The 18351-nt window shown below is 51.1% G+C and overlaps 5 protein-coding genes across 5 annotated transcripts; 2 read left to right on the forward strand and 3 right to left on the reverse strand.

The window, feature by feature from the left end:
• Nucleotides 1–3498: 3498 nt before the first annotated feature.
• Nucleotides 3499–9023, reverse strand: swr1 (putative SNF2 family helicase/ATPase (Swr1)). The gene has a single exon (XM_071037486.1). It carries the CDS (start codon nt 8825–8827, stop codon nt 3650–3652), a length of 5178 nt encoding a protein of 1725 aa, XP_070893708.1. The 5' UTR covers nt 8828–9023; the 3' UTR covers nt 3499–3649.
• A 145-nt stretch (nt 9024–9168) lies between these two features.
• BJX68DRAFT_247389 (uncharacterized protein) lies at nt 9169–10231 on the forward strand. Its single transcript, XM_071041765.1, has 4 exons — nt 9169–9236; nt 9305–9427; nt 9495–9806; nt 9864–10231. The coding sequence occupies exons 2-4, from the start codon at nt 9305–9307 to the stop codon at nt 9891–9893; spliced, it is 465 nt and encodes a 154-aa protein (XP_070893709.1). The 5' UTR covers nt 9169–9236; the 3' UTR covers nt 9894–10231.
• Nucleotides 10232–10250: 19 nt separating this feature from the next.
• On the forward strand, nt 10251–15033 carry BJX68DRAFT_247391 (C2 domain protein). The gene is made up of 5 exons (XM_071041766.1): nt 10251–12535; nt 12584–12769; nt 12822–13287; nt 13339–13923; nt 13979–15033. The coding sequence occupies exons 1-5, from the start codon at nt 10620–10622 to the stop codon at nt 14870–14872; spliced, it is 4047 nt and encodes a 1348-aa protein (XP_070893710.1). The 5' UTR covers nt 10251–10619; the 3' UTR covers nt 14873–15033.
• Nucleotides 15034–15055: 22 nt separating this feature from the next.
• Nucleotides 15056–16020, reverse strand: BJX68DRAFT_247392 (Endoribonuclease L-PSP-domain-containing protein). Its single transcript, XM_071041767.1, has 4 exons — nt 15816–16020; nt 15691–15704; nt 15370–15543; nt 15056–15281 (listed from the first exon to the last, which is right to left on the reverse strand). Exons 1-4 carry the CDS (start codon nt 15964–15966, stop codon nt 15135–15137), a joined length of 486 nt encoding a protein of 161 aa, XP_070893711.1. The 5' UTR covers nt 15967–16020; the 3' UTR covers nt 15056–15134.
• Nucleotides 16021–16168: 148 nt separating this feature from the next.
• On the reverse strand, nt 16169–17974 carry BJX68DRAFT_271975 (uncharacterized protein; the record flags this gene model as incomplete). The annotated part of the gene is made up of 3 exons (XM_071047090.1): nt 16169–16507; nt 16563–17845; nt 17908–17974. The coding sequence occupies 3 exons, from the start codon at nt 17972–17974 to the stop codon at nt 16169–16171; spliced, it is 1689 nt and encodes a 562-aa protein (XP_070893712.1).
• Nucleotides 17975–18351: the final 377 nt, after the last annotated feature.

Below are 18351 nucleotides of genomic sequence, written 5' to 3' on the forward strand. Positions count from 1 at the left end.
GTAGCTAATCATCCCTATTCTCCAGGAGAGTGTATTCTTTTGTGCAACACAAAGGCCTAATTGGTCCTTTCCTCTGGCCTCTGTCTTTGGTTGAGAAGTAGATACTTTGCGCAATCAGCGCTGATAAGGTTACATTGCTTTCTTTGTGATGCATCAACTTCATGCATTGTTTGCCGCAAACCACCTGCATGGTCCCCATGGCCCTGGTCAGGAGCAATGCTCATGGGTTCACACTACTCCATACCCAGATCTTTCAATAGCACAAACTCGATACGGTCGATCTTGTGTCCCAAACACCTCGTACAAACACACGATCGATCACATCGACCGCCTCGTGCGGGCTGCGAACGCATGCGCAGGCTTCGAGTTGCACGAGACCCTCCCTGCAAGCTGCACGGGCCCTAATTGGGAACTTCGAGCGCGTGGACGACGGGTATGTACGACAGCTGGTTTACAGAAAGTCTTGTCCGCCGAACTTGATCGTGCATTAATATAAAGCAGAACTGGTGGATCTATACAGGTGGAAACAAGGATGATTGTTCCGCACATTAAACGGATGATCCCCTTCAATCTCCCTGCTATAATGGCTGGCTGGATAGTGGCTAAAGAGCCGAGACCCGTCGGTCGAGTCCTGCAGAATCAGCAGAAATCGTCGCCGCTTCTGCAAGGCGAAAAGTGATAGAAATGCATTGCTTGACAGAGCGCACATCAGACGCAGCGGAGAGACTCGACGACACACAAACGACTAGTTACTGCCACAACCTGCCAGGTATCGAACTGCCCCTGGATGCTGTAGGGCTTTTCTGTTACGTACTCGAAAGGAAAATTGAGAGCTTTCCTCCTGTTCGGTGCACTATTAGTGCGATGATGCTGGCCCAACTGCCTCGGCGTGGGAAACTGATAGGTTGTTAATGCCTCAGCCTCAAGAACGGTTTTCGAACAGAGAACACCCACATATCGAAAATCATCGCCCACAAGGTCATTGTTGACGCGATCAATTATCCGCCGAAGGACGCCTGATCCAGGTCTTTCTCCACGGATCAAATGGGATACAATCTACTCGGGCCCTCGCAGCTGAAACTTTTCTCTTCTCACTACAACGACCTTCGTTGCGCGTTCCCATCCCATCGGCTATCAGGACTTGAGTCCTGGAACTCTATCAACCTTGTTGTGTTCCGACAACGGCCAGTTTCTGGACACGGCCGCTATATGCTTGGATCTGAGCGCGAAATTGTGTTGAATTTATCTCGATAGAACCAGGGTAGAACTCGTTTGCCACTGATGAAGTAAGGAAAATCAGGTTTGGCTGTGACACCATGTTATGGCAGAGACTGACAGAGTTCTTCCACTCCACAGAATCTCAGAGTTTCCTTTGGTCTGGCTGCGGCACTTCCTGCTCGCTGCTCAACACCCTGGTCCTCGTCTCGAGGGAATTGCTCTTGCGACACTTAGGCGCGGATTAGTTGGCCCCAGGATTAAGGTTCCATCTCAACTTAACGTTGTCACATCTGGACCTCGATCAGGCTGTTGTGAAGGAGGAGTTATTTCAAATCAAAATCCGATCGAGAAATCACAGGCGAGGGCAACACAGCACCAACACCAACAACCACCGTGCTTCCTGACTGTTCGCTTTCACGGGCACTAAGCGAGGATAACTTGATCGGAAACGGCTGCGAATTCCGTCCATAGTTTCCAGAACAGGTTCGTAAGTGACAAGCTCGAACAGACACACGAGTTACCATTATCCGTTAGGGCTCCGATGGAGCGAAGTCATGTCAAAGATAACGCCAACGGCTCATCTCCGCTCCTTGACAGACGTCAAAGCGGCGGGAATGAAGTTCATCCGTGGTACGCATCCGCCGCCCCGAGGCCGGCGGAGATCCTTCTCCATGTTCCCCGGCATTCCGGCTTTGTCCCTCGCGCCAAGGCGACGCTGATCAGTGGAGATGGCACATCGCCAGCACCACACGGAGTAATTTGCACTGGACGGACGGAGTTAAAACGAGCAAAGACGGCTGAAGTTTACTGTTAGGCCAGGAGTCAAAGTGATAGAACGCAGCGGTCATCACGCCCTCTTTGCTTTTTGCATCGGTCATCACAATCCCACGGTTGGTGAGGACCATGGACTGGAGAAGTCGAAACACGGCCTGTTAAACCCCTATGGAGAGAGAAAGAAGCAAGCAGCTCAATCCAAGTTGCACAAGCAGCTCTGCAGCTCTGCAGCAGCATCCTCAACAATGCTGATACCCTTGAACACACGATCTTTGCCTTGTGTCAGCTTCAGCTTGGAGGTGGCAATCGGTCTGAAATTGTTGTTTTGTGTGATCGACTGGATAGCCAGGTATTTCTCCTATCTCGAGGAAAAGAAAGTAGGGTATTTTGTCCCGAGCGTAACGTAGCTCAAGGAGTCAGCCAGTCTGACTGAGACCTCAGTGTCCGTTCGCGATCTCGACCTGCCTGTTGGTGTTGGGCCTCTTTTGCTCTCTTTCAACCAGACTGTCGGGTTTGATAGTCACAGCGCTATGAAGTCAAGCTGGAGAGCACACAAAGAACTCGAATCCACTTATCACATCTCGAATTGCCGAAATCGCGATGGGAAGGTCCTCACAACGCGCCACAGATCCTGCCAATGCTCACCACCCCACATTTACCTCGGGCCTGTTGCGTTCTCGAACAGGTTTTCTTTGAGGTGTGAAACTCAGTGCTCCTAAGCCGTACTCGGATTTCGTTAGCCGTCATAACAACGATAAATTATTCCCTCAGTGAGCTTGACGATGAGAACGAGGCAAAGAAAGAAAGGATGCGACGCACTTACATCGTCCATCCTTCGCAATCTCTCCGTCCCCGCTGTGGATCTGCATCGTGATTTACGTCGTTTACCCTCATCGAGACGTATTATGACTCCCACTGCAGACCCGCAGGATTGCATCGCAGGCTCGTAGCGGCAAGCTCGAAAGAGGACTTGGAGGAGGTTCGAGTGGCGGTGAAAAGAAGCAGCTCAGCGCGCCTCATGTTTGCCGAGGGCTATGGTCAATATGCCGAGACTGTTGGAATGATTGTGTAATTTGAACCCGTTGATAGCGGACCGTGGCTGTGGACACTGATCTACGCTTGTCGACATGGAGCACATCGTGCTTCTGGTCAACTTCATGCTGCATCTTGCAATTAGGCTGCATACTCCGTACTATACGTATTTTGGTCAACTACGATCTCGGAGAGAAAAGGCACTTGACTGGATCGACTCAACCAATTTAAGATGTATGCATTATATAGATAAAATCCCATCCAAGTCGCTTGCTTCAAGGGACAAAGAATCAAAAAAGCCACTCACCCAAAGACGAAAATAGAAGCGGAAGGGAGATAGAAGGCGTAAGAGGCGGAAGAAAAATATGACACATCACGAAGAGGGAAACATGGAGAATTTCAAGTGGAGTTCTTTTTTCTCTTCTCTTTCTCTTTGGTGCACATCTAGCCCTGACAAAAAGACAGACAAACCGACCGACGACGCCTTTAGGCAACAAAACAGCATAGAAACAGAAAATAGTAGACCCCCCAAAAAAGATAGGGTGAATAGATCACATTAAAAATACATGTGTTAAGAAGAGGAGATAGCAAGGGAAATCAAGAAGGGGAAAGAACGAAGCCCAAACTAACGTCGTCTCTTCCTCAGTCGATGCTCCTTGCCTTTCTTGGATTTCTTCGTGCTCTTGTCCACGGGTAAGACAAGCGGTTCGTCCTTCATGTTCCACTCCATGAATCGCATGAGGTAGTCGTCGATATGACCAAGCGACGGCTCCGTCTCTACAAGATCCAACGCCACAGAGTTTGCGTTTGCAGTCGCACTCGCAGTAGACCGGGGCTGGGGCTGAGTCTCATCAGATGCAGAAGGCAGGGGTGTGCCTGCCTGAGTCGGGGTCTGGCCAGCTGCGGTGGCGGGATTGGCACGCTCATCAAAGTCGCCGTCATCTGCATGCTCGAGCTCCTTTTGGGCGTTCTTCGCGGCGTCAATATCCTCTTTGTCCTCAGCCTGCTCGAAGACGCGCGAGGCGTTAGTGACACGATTCTCGAGGACGCGATCCATGGCTGCACTGGCTTCGTCTTGGCCGGTCAGCAGCTCCTCTTCGTCAGTGTTTATCATATCGCGGACGTCGAGCTTTGTAAAGTAGTCTGTTGTGAACTCTCCCTCTTGGATGACTACGTCGTCGAGCATGCGCTTTTGGTTGGCTTTGCGGAGGATGTTGGACTCAATGGTGTACTCTGAGACGAAGCGGTAGATGTGCACGTCGCGAGTCTGGCCGATACGGTGGCAGCGGTCCTGGCATTGTTTGTCCATTGCTGGGTTCCAGTCTAGGTCGTAGAAAATCACTGTGTCGGCGCCTGTCAAGTTGATACCCAAACCACCGGACCGACTAGAGAGGATGAATGCTAGGATACGATTGTCGTTATTGAACCGATCTGTGAGAATCTGTCGCTGTTCAACCTTGGTTGTACCGTCCAGGCGGAGGTATCGGTGGCCGTGGATGTTGAGGAATTGCTCTAGCACGTCCAACATCTTGGTCATTTGGGTAAAGATCAGGGCGCGATGACCGCCTGCTTTAAGGTCTCGCAACAATTTGTCCAGTCTTTGTAGCTTTCCACAGTCGTACTGTAGAAGTCTCTTGTCTGGAAAGGCAATGGACAAACGCATCTGGGCTTCATGGAACGGATCATATGCCGGAAATCTCTCCTTCTTCGTGAGCTGGCGCGTCGAGATAGGCGTTAAAGTGGCTTCTGTGACTCCTGCAGCGATTGCTGCCGGCGTAACACAGGCAAATCTCTGAACATACCCATCCATGACTTGCGATCGTTCCTCGACAGACATGATCATCGACGCAAGTACCGAGGATTGACTGGATAGCCACTCGGCGTATGAGCGTTTCCGTAACGGTCCATTGGCAGTCGGCCGTTGTTTGCTATCTGCGGTGAGAAACTCAATAAGGCTGCTTCCGTACACAGGACGACGACCATGGCGCTTCGACTCAAAGTAGAGCGATCTTTCCAGTTCTGCCATTCGCCTCTTCCTGCAGTCATTTTCAATTGCGTCCAATGTCGACCGTATTGTTGAACCGTCAAACTTCATTTGCCAATTCGTGCGGTGGTACTGACGCTCACGTAGCGCATTAAAAGGAGCATAGGCCATGATTTTAGCACTATCATCTGCCAGCCTTCGCGAGATGTCCTCCCTTGAGATGGGAACCAGATTAAGGAAATCGAAATCAAGTTTTTCCAAAGGATGCTCCCACAATAGCCGTCGCCGAACGAGATTTTCCTGGATTTCAAACTCTGTGACAACAGAACGAGGCATCGCGAACGAGGTTGAGATAGGCCGAGTCTCGAAAAGATCTGGATGATTGCAAACTTTCCGCAACTGCATCAAGCAATTGATGATTGAGAGATAGTTCCCGGATGCAAGAGTCTCCTTGGTCTGCGCTCGTGACATGAAGCCGTCATACAGGTATCTTTGTCGCTTGGAAAGTCTGCAGTAAACAACATGCTCATACTTCGCAGGCATTTGCTTCTCAACATCCGCTTTTAGACGGCGCAAGATATATGGTCGAAGAACGGTATGCAGTTTGGTCACCACCTGCTTTGCATCGTCATCCATTGTCTCTCTGCCGTGCTCCAAGATTTGCTCAACAGGTCGTCGGAACCATTCGGAAAATTCCTTCAAGTCAGCAAAGCCGTCAATACCAGTCCCTTCACCGTCAGTTGGCATCAGGAAGAAGAGAAGAGACCACAGCTCGGTAAGATTGTTCTGGAGAGGCGTCCCGGTAAGCAATAGCCGAGCGCGTGTCCGAAAGGTGAGCAGCGCTTGCCACCGTTGGGAGCGGAAATTCTTAATATTATGCGCCTCGTCGAGAATCATATAGTGCCATGCCCTTCGTTTGAGGACTTGCTGATCCTGTAGCACCAGCTGGTAGGAGGTGATCAGCACATTCCAACTGTTGTCATCCGTCCAGCCTCTGCGCTTTTGTCGACGTTCTTCTTGGTTTCCGTAATAAGTCATAATTTTGAAACCGGGACACCACTTTTTGAACTCCATTTCCCAATTGAGGATCACACTTGTAGGAACAACGACAAGATGCGGTCCCCATACTTCATGCTCCACGGCCAAGTGGGCAAGTAAAGCAATCGTTTGAATAGTCTTGCCTAAACCCATCTCGTCTGCGAGGATACCGTTGATATTGTTCGTATAAAGACCGGCTAACCAATCCAAGCCAAAATGCTGATATTCTCGCAGGGTTCCCCGAAGAAGGTGTGGTATGGGTGTTTTTAGTCCAGGGGCGGGCGATTCACTCGACTCTGCTATTTTCTCTGCCGGAGCTTCGTAGGATGAGACGGACTCGGGCTCAGAGGGCTTGGTGGCCACCGTGCCCGGGGACGCCTCGCTTGAGGGAGCTCTACTATGATGAAATTGTTCGTGGCCAGAAGGGGCATCGGCGGTTTCCTGTACTGTGAGAGGGGAGGCAAGTGCTTCAGTGGGTTGAACTGAAGCTTCGACCAGGGGGGCGTCTGGCATTTCGGCCTCTTTGCTTGGATTCCCCGGGCCATCATGAAGAGTGGCATTCTCCACGACAGCGGCATCCAAAGAGGTTTCCTCAAAGAGAGGCGTTTTAACATCGGCGGGTGTGATACCTTCAATAGGCGTCTCAAGAGGAGTCTCCGTTTCAGAAGGGGAGACGGACCCTTTCTTCGCTGGTCCGTTGGGAACAAGAGTAACCTCATCTGGATCTTCAGATTCATCCTCGAACTCATCCTCGTCAGATGATGCTAGTTGCGCATCGCCACTCCCATGGTCCACACCAGGGTCGTTATCACCTTCATCGCCGCCGGTCGAATGTAGCTCGCTCGAACTCAAGTCTTTTTTGGAGAAAAATCCCAATAACCCAGGCCCAGTGTCTTCCTCTTCCTCCTCCCCTGAATCAGCTTCACTAGACTCGTCATCATCGCTGTCACCCATATCATCATCCATATCGGTAGACTCATCGCTAGCGTCCATCAGCATTGGGTCAACCTCGTCGAGATCTATTTGGCTAGGCGGGTACTCTGCTGACGGAGGTACTGAGTCCCCTGGAGTGTCATTGACAACATCCGTGCTGTCGCTATTCTCGGACTCCGCGTCGGAATCTGAAGATAAATGGTTCGACTCGAGGGGAGTATCGGGTAAATTTGCGTATTTTAAGCGTAGTTGTTCCTCAGTAAGGTGCTTGTCGGCGTCATAGTCTCCATCGCCCTCTTCGCTTTCGTAGTCCGTAGATGACATGTTGCTCTCACCATCGGATTCATCAGATTCTTTATCGGAATCATCAGTCTCAGCTTCATCATCATCGTCATCATCATCATCAGTGGTCCCTTGAGCATCGCTCCCCGTCTCACCCAGTATCTCCATCCGCCGCTTCTTAAAAAGCATGGTAGACTGCTTAAGGGCTCGGTCTAGAGCTCGCTGATCCTTTGCTTTCTGCTCCTCCTCCCAGCGTGCCAAACGTATTCGGTCGATCTCTGCTCGAGCTAGGTCAAACATTTTCTTGAGGTCTTTTGCCAACTGCTTGCGCTTTCCCCGGATTTCCACCTGCTGCTCCCTTAGAAGATCTTCTGGATCCTTATTGCGCTTCCTCCATGCATCTGCGCACCATTGGGCGACGAGCTTTGCGGTATTGCGATGGCGCCTGTGTTCCATGTCAAGAAGCTTTTTAAAGTTTAATACATGCGCCACTAGGTGATCTTGGTGCGAGTACTGCCGAGGTGGCTCTTCTTGTTGCTCCGGTAAGAATGCAGAGCAAACTTCGGCGCTCAAAAGACCGCCTGGTTCCATGGCATCTGCTACTTGTTGCCTTTTGTGCGCTTCCTCGAGTGCCTTAGCCGAACTGAGCACACCCTCGCCGTTTTGCCCCGAACCATCATTCTCCAACCATTCTTTGAAGGAACCGTACTTTCGAGGGGGAATAACATGTGCCGGGTGTTGAATAGTAAGAGCCGGTTTTTTCACCTTGATTCGTAGCCGAGGAATCTGCTGTCCATTTTCATCGCGCTCATCTGGTTCCACGGCTTCCAGTCTTCCCTCCGCGTCACATTCGACATCGATCGCGACTGAAGAGGTATGTAAGGAGGATCGAGTGGATCGGCCCGTTGTTGAGCGGCCGGTAACCGAGTTGGACGACCGGTTGTGGTAACCCGAAGCACCGGAACTGTCGGACCTTGTGCGCGTCGATGTACGCTTGGGCCCAGGCGAAGGCGAGACCCGTCTCCTCCTGCCAGCTGCACCCCTTGTCGTGGTAACTAGTGAACCATTCACTGCGGCACCGCCCCCTAGGGACCTCCTGTTCACGCCGTGACGGGATGGAGACATTGGCAAGGGCGAGGAGGCGGCTGATGGATCCCCTCGACTAGCAACAGCTTTACTTACATAATGCCTTTGGCCGTTTCGCGCGGGCTTTGCGTCGGATGGAGGCTGCTCTGATGGACCCACGTTGCTCACGCGTGTAGATCGACGCTTGCCATCAACGAGAAGGGAGGTCGGGCCATCAGCGCCAGCCTTCTTCCATGGGGGAGAAGCTGGTCTGGAGATTGACCGGCGCAACGGCGTGGAGCTCCCGACTTTGCGCCTCTTTGACGGCGGTCCATCACTGTGATCCACTGGTTTGTTTTCTTTGAGCTCGGACGGGTTCGTATCGAGGGGGATGGAATCAAAGGAAAGGTCGTTCAAAGGGAGGTCTGACGACACGGGGTCGAATTCCGGGGTCACACGTTCATTTTGGCGCGAAGTAGCATTTGTTATGCCGTTTTGCATCTCTTGTAGCAGGGGCCCTCTTCACAGCTGACCCCAGTTTTCCCAACGAGGACGCGGTTGGAAGGGGTAAAAATCGCATCAACAGGTACCGGGAACTGATTCGAGGTGCCACCAGAAGTCTGGCATAGTTATCGGCAGCGTAGCGTGGTTGACGAGCAAAAATGTCGATAGATTCGATGGATTGCGTGAAGAGGTGGTTTTTTTTCGTCCTGTGACGAGGAGCACTCCAGGGACGTGTATGTAAGCTGGAGGCGCGCGGATGTGTCTATGCCTGAGGCACAAAGGCACTAACCCAGTTAATCCGAATCCCGTCATCAGTCGGTGCAACTGGAACTTCATCCCATGGCCGCTTGAGCCTTTCTCTCCCCTCCTGGCTACGCAACGTCGTCTGATTAACGACAGCATAGGAGTTAGTGCAATATTGGACTCTTCCGGATATCAGTTCTATGGAGTTATTGTTCTAACTCTAGCTCGCAGATGCTGTCTCAACGAATTTTGGCCCGGCGCCTGCCGCAGGTCGCCCTTCGTTCTGCCGCCCCCCGCGCTTCATTCTCACAAGTCCGAGCTCTCAAGGCCGCAGAAGACAATGATCCTGGACTGGTAAGATGCGCCTCGGGTCGATTACCCTAACGTCCGTCTCAATTGGCTGACATGCATCCCTATATAGAACGGTGGCTACGAGAACCCTCCCCGCGTCAAGCGTGCATTCAGAGACCCGTACGGCGACTGGTGGGACAAGCAAGAAAGGCGAAACTTTGGCGAACCCGTCCATGAGGAGAACGAAATTCTGGGCGTTTTCAGTCCCGAGCAATATACCCATGTGCCCGCCCGCAAGGGCCTGCTCCAGCTCGGTGCTTTCGTCGTAACTTTTCTCGGATTCTGCGGTGTAGTCAGCTTTTTCTATCCCGACAAGCCTAGTGCTCCCAGAACATTCCCAGACGGCTTGGACAAGGAGCTGGGTGGCCCTAATGCCCTTCTGGTGAGTCAACCCCTAATGTTAACTTGGAAGTGTTCCGTTGACTAACTTTGATATTAGACCCGCAAGACTGGCGAAGACTCCTGGTAATTTCAACTCTTCCATGTGTAAATAAATACAATGCGATTTTATTCTGGCGTCTATTGAGGGTTTGGCTCTTCTAGCCTTGTCAAGGCTCTGCAATTCTCTACGGTTCACAACCGCTCTATCAGAATTTATTCTTCTATCAGAACAGCATGAGTCCCTCTGTCGAGGGTAAATGTTTCCGACAAGTGGAAGGACACCTGGACAGAGTCTCTGGTCTGATTTCCCTCAAAGTCTGAATGTTTACTGGGTGCCCAATAGCACCACAGAGGAATCATATCAGCTGCCGAGCCATGTGATTCAGGGGTTTCATATATGTTAAATTATCATTAGAGAATAACGGGTCTGTTGATTATCTTTAGTGCCCTAACCTCGAGTTTGTAAACAGTAGATCTAAACAATCTGCATTTGTGGCACCTACGTCAGTCTATTTTAAGACTGGAGCTCTTTTTTGTTTCACGCGTTGCAACACAACCTTGAATGATCTCCCGCAACGACGACGCCCCCTTTCTTCTTCAACTCATCTCGCTCGAACTCGCTGGACGATTTTCTCGCCGACATTCAAATCTTCTTTGCTTTCCAGAGTGAGCTAGGAGGAAAAACAACATTCTAACAGGTTTCCGCCCGGCTGCGCAAGCTGGTGGCTTGTATCGCGACTCCTCTCATGGTCCCGCACTCCGCCGCCCCTCGCCTTTTCGACTGTTGACCGATCCTGAAAGCGAATTACCCCTCATGTCTACGGCGTCCCAGTCCCGAGGCGTTAATCGACGGATAAACAGTATACAAAGCGAATCTCGTCATTCGCGCAACCTCTCGTTGTCCCGCCGACGCACAGTGAGCTCCTCGGCTGCCTACTCCTTCGCTCTCCGGACAGCTTACCTTACCCACCTTCTACACCCGCGTGCACGCCGTGTTCAGAATGTCACGGCTCCTCAGCAACGGCCCAAGCGGGCGTCGACCTCCTTTCAGGACCTGATGAGCGATTTCTCTTTGATTCGAGACTCGAAAAGCTCCAGATTTCCTCACGGGTTCATTGCCGAGCTCGAAAAGAGGTTGACGGGAATTCTAATGGGAAAAGAAAGGAGAAAGGAATATCAAGATGCGCTCGTCGTCAGAACCTTTGCTGCATTCCTTAATGCCTTGAAAGACCAATCGTTCAAAAAGCGGATGGAAAAGGACCGGCGCGCGGAGGACCTCGTTCTCATCTTCTACTCGAATGCGACCAAGGAATTAAGCAAAGGTAAAGAACCAGATGATGACAGTTGGAGGCTCATGGTCGATAGACATGTCGCGCTTTTTGTTCGGCTCTTTGCACTCATCCTGAAAAGCAACGACTGGGCAAGGGAGCGGCCGGAGCTCGCAAACCGATTGGCGGTCCTGGAAACCAAGCTTCTCTCTCAAGACCAAGATCTAGTACCAACCACCGGTCCCTCGACTGTCGAAGTTGTGGCCCCCCTGAGCTACGATGTCAAGGACATGCCCCTTGTACAGCACGTCGCAAGGGTGTTTCATGTGGAGCTCTCGCAAGTGCAAGCCGACATTGATAGTCACCGAGGGACATGGACGGAACGGGCAGCACTCCAGGACCTCAAGACTTATCAAACCCATTTGAGTCTAAAAACAGAGAAGTCCCTATCTGCGCATGATTTCGAAGATGAAGAGGCATACGAGGCCTGGAGAAAGAACGAAGGGCCGGACCTGTCGCAAATGATGCTCGCAATCATGCAGTCAAATCCTGAGCTTGCGAAGAGCACGCCCGGTGGCGCCCTTCCCCAGTTCAATGCAAGTGCTGGCGACCATTTTCATAATGATCCAAGTACCGGCCGACCAATATCGTATGTGATTGACCAGCCTGTGGATATAAGCTCGCTATCTTTGAACAATGACGGTGCGGAAGAGTCTGATACGTACACTTTTATACCTCCAGAGCCCAGGTCGGTGTATGGCACAATTCTAGCTCAAGCCTTGAGTCATGATCTAAGAGACCGCGAACTTGAGGCTACACAAGCCACATCGGAAGTACCATCTATTAAGTTACTGTCCAAACAATCAACGGAGCTGTTGAATGAGATTTGCCTTCGCTGGAGAATCCCACCGTATTCGCGGATTGTTCTTTTCCTGGACGTGATACGGTCGAAATTCGTGGATAATGAAATCGATCTCAACACCCTAGACTCGGCTTTCACATTTGTCAAGGATATGCCATCGGCAGAGGGAAGAAAACGCAACAGCATTGTGTCGTCAGTACTGTTTGACAGACACAAGTGGACAGTGCACGACAGACTGTTGATGCGTCAGATACTTTCTTCCCTTCACGAAGCTATCTTGCGGGAATTATATGACGTTATGATGGACTGTTACGAGGCTAAGCCTCGTCCAATCGGTGAGGTGATGTATATTTTGGAAAACCATATCCAGATGGACCCCGACTATTCAGAAGACACCAGCGATATCGAGCGCTTCCGCTCGTACGTTCAAGACGGCCTAGCACAGAAAGCGACAGAGAAGTATCAGAGCATCTTGAGCCAGACAGTTCCAATTGAGCCGGAGGACTGGCAGCTGGAGCATGTCATCCAACTTTGTGACGGAATCACAAACCACTCTGAGAAGATTCGCAAGCGCTACCGGAAGAATCCAGAGATTATGGGGTATGCCCTATATATAATCAAAGACTCTCGCGTTACTAACGAACTCAGTGTCAACCCTCATAAAATCCTCGTTGAAAATACGCTTCAGATTTTCGCCGAAGATATCCACCAGTTGATACTTCGAATCATTGAACAGGAGAAGGTGCGGGGAGAGGAGATCGAGATCCCAGACGCCTTCCATCTCTACAAGCAATTAACTGCTGTTCGCGAGATATTTGCGAATGCACTCCCCTAGTATGTTCCTTACTGTAACCTTAGCTACTCCTCTGCTGATCACCAGCTATAGTGCGAAATTCCCCTTCCACGTCGAAGATGTACTAGAAGGGTTCGTCTGGAAGTGGATACACCTCACCGAGAAGAAGGTGGTGGAATGGGTTGAGCAAGCGCTCAGGCAAGACCAATTTGAGGTCCATAACGGTGACACGGCAGTGGCCTCTGAAGATGCCAGACACAGTGTATCTGTGATAGACATCTTCCGCTCTTTCAACCAAGTTATAGAGCAGATGATGGAGCTCAGATGGGCTGATGAATTCCAGTACGCGAAATTTATGACCGCGTTGTCGAAATCAATCGGCAGAGGTGTTGCGAGATACTGCGAGGCTGTTGAACAGATGTTCGCTAAAGAGATGGACAGACTCTCCCCCGATCAGGAAGCTGCTCTGAATCAGACAACGCAGGAAAAGCTGATGCAGTTCGCGAAAGAGGCATGGGCCAGCAAAGAGAAGATTGAACCATTCCAGTTCTTTCCCAGGGTAAGTGAATCTAGAGTGGGTTATGCTTTCATAACTAACCTTCATGTCTAGTCACTAGTGAAACTGAACAACGTCGAATATGCTCTTAGTCAACTTGACAAACTTGAGCGCGAAATCAACGTTGACGGCTGTGCCGAAGTGATTGCCCGACATAGCCCTCCACAGCTTCAGAAGATCCGCAAGTCTACGACATATGTCTTTACGATCAAGGTCGTGGAAGCGGAAGACCTGAAGGCTTGCGACATGAACGGAGGCAGTGACCCATATGTTGTTCTGGCGGACGAGTACCAGAAGCGGATTGCCAAGACCCGCATCATCTACAACAACCTCAATCCACGGTGGGATGATACCGTTGACATCACAACACAAGGTCCGCTGAACATTATTGCCACGATTTGGGACTGGGATGCAGTAGGCGATCACGACTATGTCGGTCGTACTTCGATCAAACTCGACCCTGTCCACTTTAGTGATTTCCTTCCGAGGGAGTATTGGCTTGACTTGGACACACAAGGCCGACTCCTGCTTCGTGTGAGCATGGAGGGTGAGCGTGACGATATCCAATTCTACTTTGGCAAGGCGTTCCGAACGCTGAAGCGGACGGAGCGTGACATGACGCGAAAGATTACAGAGAAGGTACGCTCACCCCTCTACTACTATTGATTGATAGATTTACTAAACTAACGTGTAGCTCACCTCGTACATCAACCATTGTTTGTCTCGACGCACGTTGAAGTCGCTGCTATCCCGAGGCCTAAGCATGTCCACCGTATCCAACTTCTTAAACAGGAACCGCCTCCAGCAAACAGCAGTTGCACCTTCTGGTGCGGATATTGAGAACGCGCTGACCCCGTTGTTTGATTACTTCAACGACAACTTTGCTATCATGGACAAGACTCTTACACCCGAAGCCATGAGGATGGTCATGGCGCGTCTGTGGAAGGAGGTGCTAGCTACCATTGAGAGCTTGCTCGTGCCTCCCTTATCGGATAAACCATCGCATCAGAAACCTCTAACTATGCAGGAAGTTGAGATTGTCTCACGCTGGCTCGTGCTTCTCCTGAATTTCTTCCACGCCCCGGACGAGGAAACGGGGGAAGCTAACGGCGTCTCTATGGATATCTTGAAGTCGCCCAAGTACCACGAAATCCAGAGTCTAAACTTTTTTTACTTTGAACCTACCGATAACCTTATCCGCACATCCGAGCGGATGGCATCGGCAACCATTTCCCGGCAGCAAGCCAACAGAAACCGTGCTTCCGCGCCACCTCAGTTGGGTCTAGGAGGAGCTCCCAGTGTTCTCGGGGTCCCGGGCGGACGCCGGGCGAAGAGTATCATGCTTTCACGCAACCTAGGCACGATGAAGAGGGCGAAAGCAGAGAAATGGCGCGATGCGCAGGCTGAGCCGAACGACGACATGATTCTGCGCATTCTGCGCATGCGACCCGAAGCAGCTGGATATTTGCGCGATCGCAGTCGCCAGAAGGAACGACTTGCTGCGGCGGCCGCCGCCGACGCCATCGTCAAGCAGAGTCTCATGGCTGGTGCTGGGGGACGAATGGCCGGTACCTTGGGACGCCGATGATGCAATCCGCCTTATTCGACTATTTGGCTGTGATTTATGTTTGCTTCTTTCTTTTTCTTGTGTCTATAGCATCGATACCGACTCATGATTTGCGAATGTTTGTTATTTATGATCCGAAGCTTGGTTTGGTGGGTATATGATACCTAATGAGAATATTTACATCTACCGTATTAACGTAGTATATCTGGCCTGGACACTCTGGTTTCATTCCTATGGACTGTTTATGAAATCTTCATATATACCGCCAGTGTCAAGTCACAGCTTACGCCAGGGCAGTGCACTCAATCTCAACGGGAACACCCTTGGGAAGCTGTTTGACAGCAACGCAGGACCTAGCAGGCTTGTGAACGAAGAACTTCTCATACTGCTCGTTCATCTCGGCGAAGTTGGCCATGTCATCGAGGAAGACCTATTCGTGGAAAGACGAGCATTAGCCCACGCCATCCAAACCAAATACTTTGAACAAGAGGGCGATAATTAAGGGGAGCCGAGCATACATTGACACGGATTATCTTGCTAACCGAAGAGCCAGCCGCATCGAGGATAGCCTTGATGTTATCGCAGCAAGCCTGGGTCTTGGTCTTGATATCGCCTTCAACGAGGTTGCCGTTCTTGTCCGCGGGGATCTGGCCGGAGAGGAAGATCTGGCCGTTAGCCTTGACGGCTTGGGACTGTGGTTTCATGTTAGTGTTTAGTTGCCAGTAAGCTGGATGTTGTTATGCTGCCGCAAGTGTTTGCGAAGCTGTGCAAGAGCTTGGTGGGTGGTGTGCGGGGTAGAAATTGAGTTAGAGGGGTGAGATATATGGGTTCGGACGTACGTAGGGGCCGACAGCTATAGGCAGGAGTGGTTAGCTTTCAATCTGGATCATACTGTAATGTGGAAGATGATGATTGTTTGTCTGGATTGAGGGGCTTCTTGGAGTTTCTCAGAGTGTATACGTACGAGGGCAGGCCTCAGCGGAGAAGACGGTGGTGAGGTCAGACATTGTGGCTTTGTGGGCGGGCAATTGAATGCGATAGTAAAGGTGAGAGCGGATGGAGGATGACAGAAGAGGACGGGAGATAGTAATCAAGCGAGATGAGGTTCTCAGCATAGATATATAGTGGTACTGTGTGGAAAGTCATGTAGTTGGAGGGATGGATTCCGCGGGAAAGTCATGGAGAGCGCAGCACCCCCCCCACTTCTGCTTCTCCCTCCGACAACGGATCGCACAACTCAACTACAGCACTAATCTACACAAAACGATGTGTTCTAATTCTACATACAGATACTTGCTAACAGCGAATCGAGTCAAATTACAGTTTAGCAGCAGCCCCTTGGGCCTCCTTCTTGACCAGATCACGCAGCTCCCGACGCAGAATCTTTCCACTCGGGCTCTTGGGAATGGCCTGCAGGTACACCACTCCGCCGCGGAGCTGCTTGTAGTGTGCCAGGTGGTCCTTGACAAAGTCCTTGACCTGGTTCTCGCTAATCTTCGTCTTGTCTGCCACAATGTATGCGCGGGGCACCTCGTTACCGGAACCATCAGGAGCTGGGACACCAATAACGGCTGCGTCAAAGATGAGAGGGTGCGAGATGAGGTGAGCCTCGAGCTCGGCGGGTGCCACTTGGAGGCCCTTGTATTTGATAAGCTCCTGTTCTCTGTTAGATGACGTATTTTCAGAAACTCTGCGTTGAGTGGGAAAGTACCTTCTTTCGATCAACGATATAGAAAAGACCCTCTCGGCGAACACCAATATCTCCCGACTTGAACCAGCCGTCTTCGGTGAAAGCTTCCTTGGTCGCTTGTGGGTTTCCATAGTACCCCTTGGTTACGACGGGTCCCTTGACGAGGAACTCGCCTTCTTTGCCTTCCTCAACATCCTTGCCATCTTCGTCGACGATTCGCAAACGCATGTTCGGAAGAAGGCGGCTGACACTGCCGGTGAGGTCTTCAATGTCCCAGTGCATACCAGTGGTACTACCAGTTGTTTCACTCAGACCCCATGTCTGGTTAATCAAACACCCGAGCTTCTTTTGCGCCTTGGCCTGCAGGTCTGCACCCATGGGAGCAGCACCAGAGTAGGCACGGCGAAGTGTCTTAAACTGGTCCGTGACAAGGGGGCTAAGCGAGATTAACAGATAGATTGGGGGCACGGTGAAGAAGAAGGTAATTTCCAACTTCTTGTTGTACTCGAGAAACTTTGCGAAATCAAACTTCTCCATCCAGAAGACAGTGCCGCCTGCAGCAGTAGGGTTGATGAAGTAACCCTGGCATCCAGCAACATGGGCTGTGGGCAGATGGGCAAGCGTGCGGTAAGGGTGTTCAAAATTGGGATCTGTCTGTCTCTTTTGAGCGACGTACTCTTGGTCGAAATAAACAGGGATCAAAGCCTCTATGACCATGTTCGTGTGAGAGATGTTGACACCCTTCGGTACTCCAGTGGTTCCACTACTGTACAACAAACAGATCAGTGAATCCTCCAACTTCTTGGGATCCGTGATGCGCTCCCAGTCCAACACCTCGGATGACTTCAAGCCGTCGAGATAGTTCTGGCCCGTGGCGGCATTCTGAAGGACACGCTCGTGGCCAGCACTCCGCAGGATAAGCACGTGGTTCTCGGGAATGCCAGCACCCTTGGCGGCCTTCAACACGACATCCTTTGACTCGGGCCCCGAAATGATCAATCGACTGCTTCCCTGACGGATTTGTCTCTCCAGCTCGGAAGGTGTAGCAGTCGACGAAGCTGCGCTCCAGACACCACCAGCGCCCACAACACCATAGAAGACAGCGGGGAGGAGAACTTGTCCTCCCGAGACCCCAACGACAACATCTTTCCCTGCACCTTGAGCGCCAACACCGAAATTGGTGCGCAGGATATAGGCAATTTGGCGGGTGAGGAGTCGCGTCTGAGCTTTGGTAATGGCATTCGAGGGGTCTGCAGCTTCAGCATGGAGGACTGTGCTCTCGCTGCTTCCGGGAATGGGCGACTCTTTTTGAACCAAAGTTAGAGACAGTTTTGCCCACCAGATCAATCACGAAGGCAATACATACCGAAGAGCAACGTCAACAGATCAATGTTGGGAAAGTCATAATCCTTGTCGGGGAGGTAAACTACCATCTTGTCGGGCTTCTTCTCTAGTCCTGCACAGCAGCACAATATAGTATACAGATAATTCGTCCGTTCCTAGTAGATAGGTAAAAATGATGTTGTACTGGGAATGCGATGCAACAGCAAGGGTCAACCAAAACGACAGTCGCGAAACAAGAGGTCAAGACGTCGCCACCGAGTTCGAGGGGGAAAACCCCCCAGAACACGAACCTCTCCTGTATTTATCTAAGAAGCAATAGTAGCTTCATCACCTCCTCATTTTGCTCATCCCAGATTCGTGGATGGATTCCAGCGGCACCACGGGTTCCCAGCGGGCAAACCCGAGGTTTCTCGGCTGCGGAGAACACATGCGGGGTTTCGATGGTCGAGGATCACTTGGGATTATT

This window comes from Aspergillus pseudodeflectus (assembly GCF_044049435.1).
Source record: "Aspergillus pseudodeflectus strain CBS 756.74 chromosome Unknown BJX68scaffold_71, whole genome shotgun sequence".
NCBI lineage: Eukaryota > Fungi > Ascomycota > Eurotiomycetes > Eurotiales > Aspergillaceae > Aspergillus > Aspergillus pseudodeflectus.

What these genes read in the sequence shown, in the direction of transcription:
- swr1 (XM_071037486.1), bottom strand. Translation starts at nt 8,827, where the DNA reads ATGCAAAACGGCATAACAAATGCTACTTCGCGCCAAAATGAACGTGTG.
- BJX68DRAFT_247389 (XM_071041765.1), top strand. Translation starts at nt 9,305, where the DNA reads ATGCTGTCTCAACGAATTTTGGCCCGGCGCCTGCCGCAGGTCGCCCTT. An exon ending in AAGACAATGATCCTGGACTG is followed by an intron (nt 9,428 to 9,494) that starts GTAAGATGCGCC and finishes ATCCCTATATAG; the next exon opens with AACGGTGGCTACGAGAACCC. An exon ending in GTGGCCCTAATGCCCTTCTG is followed by an intron (nt 9,807 to 9,863) that starts GTGAGTCAACCC and finishes CTTTGATATTAG; the next exon opens with ACCCGCAAGACTGGCGAAGA.
- BJX68DRAFT_247391 (XM_071041766.1), top strand. Translation starts at nt 10,620, where the DNA reads ATGTCTACGGCGTCCCAGTCCCGAGGCGTTAATCGACGGATAAACAGT. An exon ending in CATTCCAGTTCTTTCCCAGG is followed by an intron (nt 13,288 to 13,338) that starts GTAAGTGAATCT and finishes CTTCATGTCTAG; the next exon opens with TCACTAGTGAAACTGAACAA. An exon ending in CGCGAAAGATTACAGAGAAG is followed by an intron (nt 13,924 to 13,978) that starts GTACGCTCACCC and finishes ACTAACGTGTAG; the next exon opens with CTCACCTCGTACATCAACCA.
- BJX68DRAFT_247392 (XM_071041767.1), bottom strand. Translation starts at nt 15,966, where the DNA reads ATGCTGAGAACCTCATCTCGCTTGATTACTATCTCCCGTCCTCTTCTG. An exon ending in GCAAGATAATCCGTGTCAAT is followed by an intron (nt 15,282 to 15,369) that starts GTATGCTCGGCT and finishes TTCCACGAATAG; the next exon opens with GTCTTCCTCGATGACATGGC.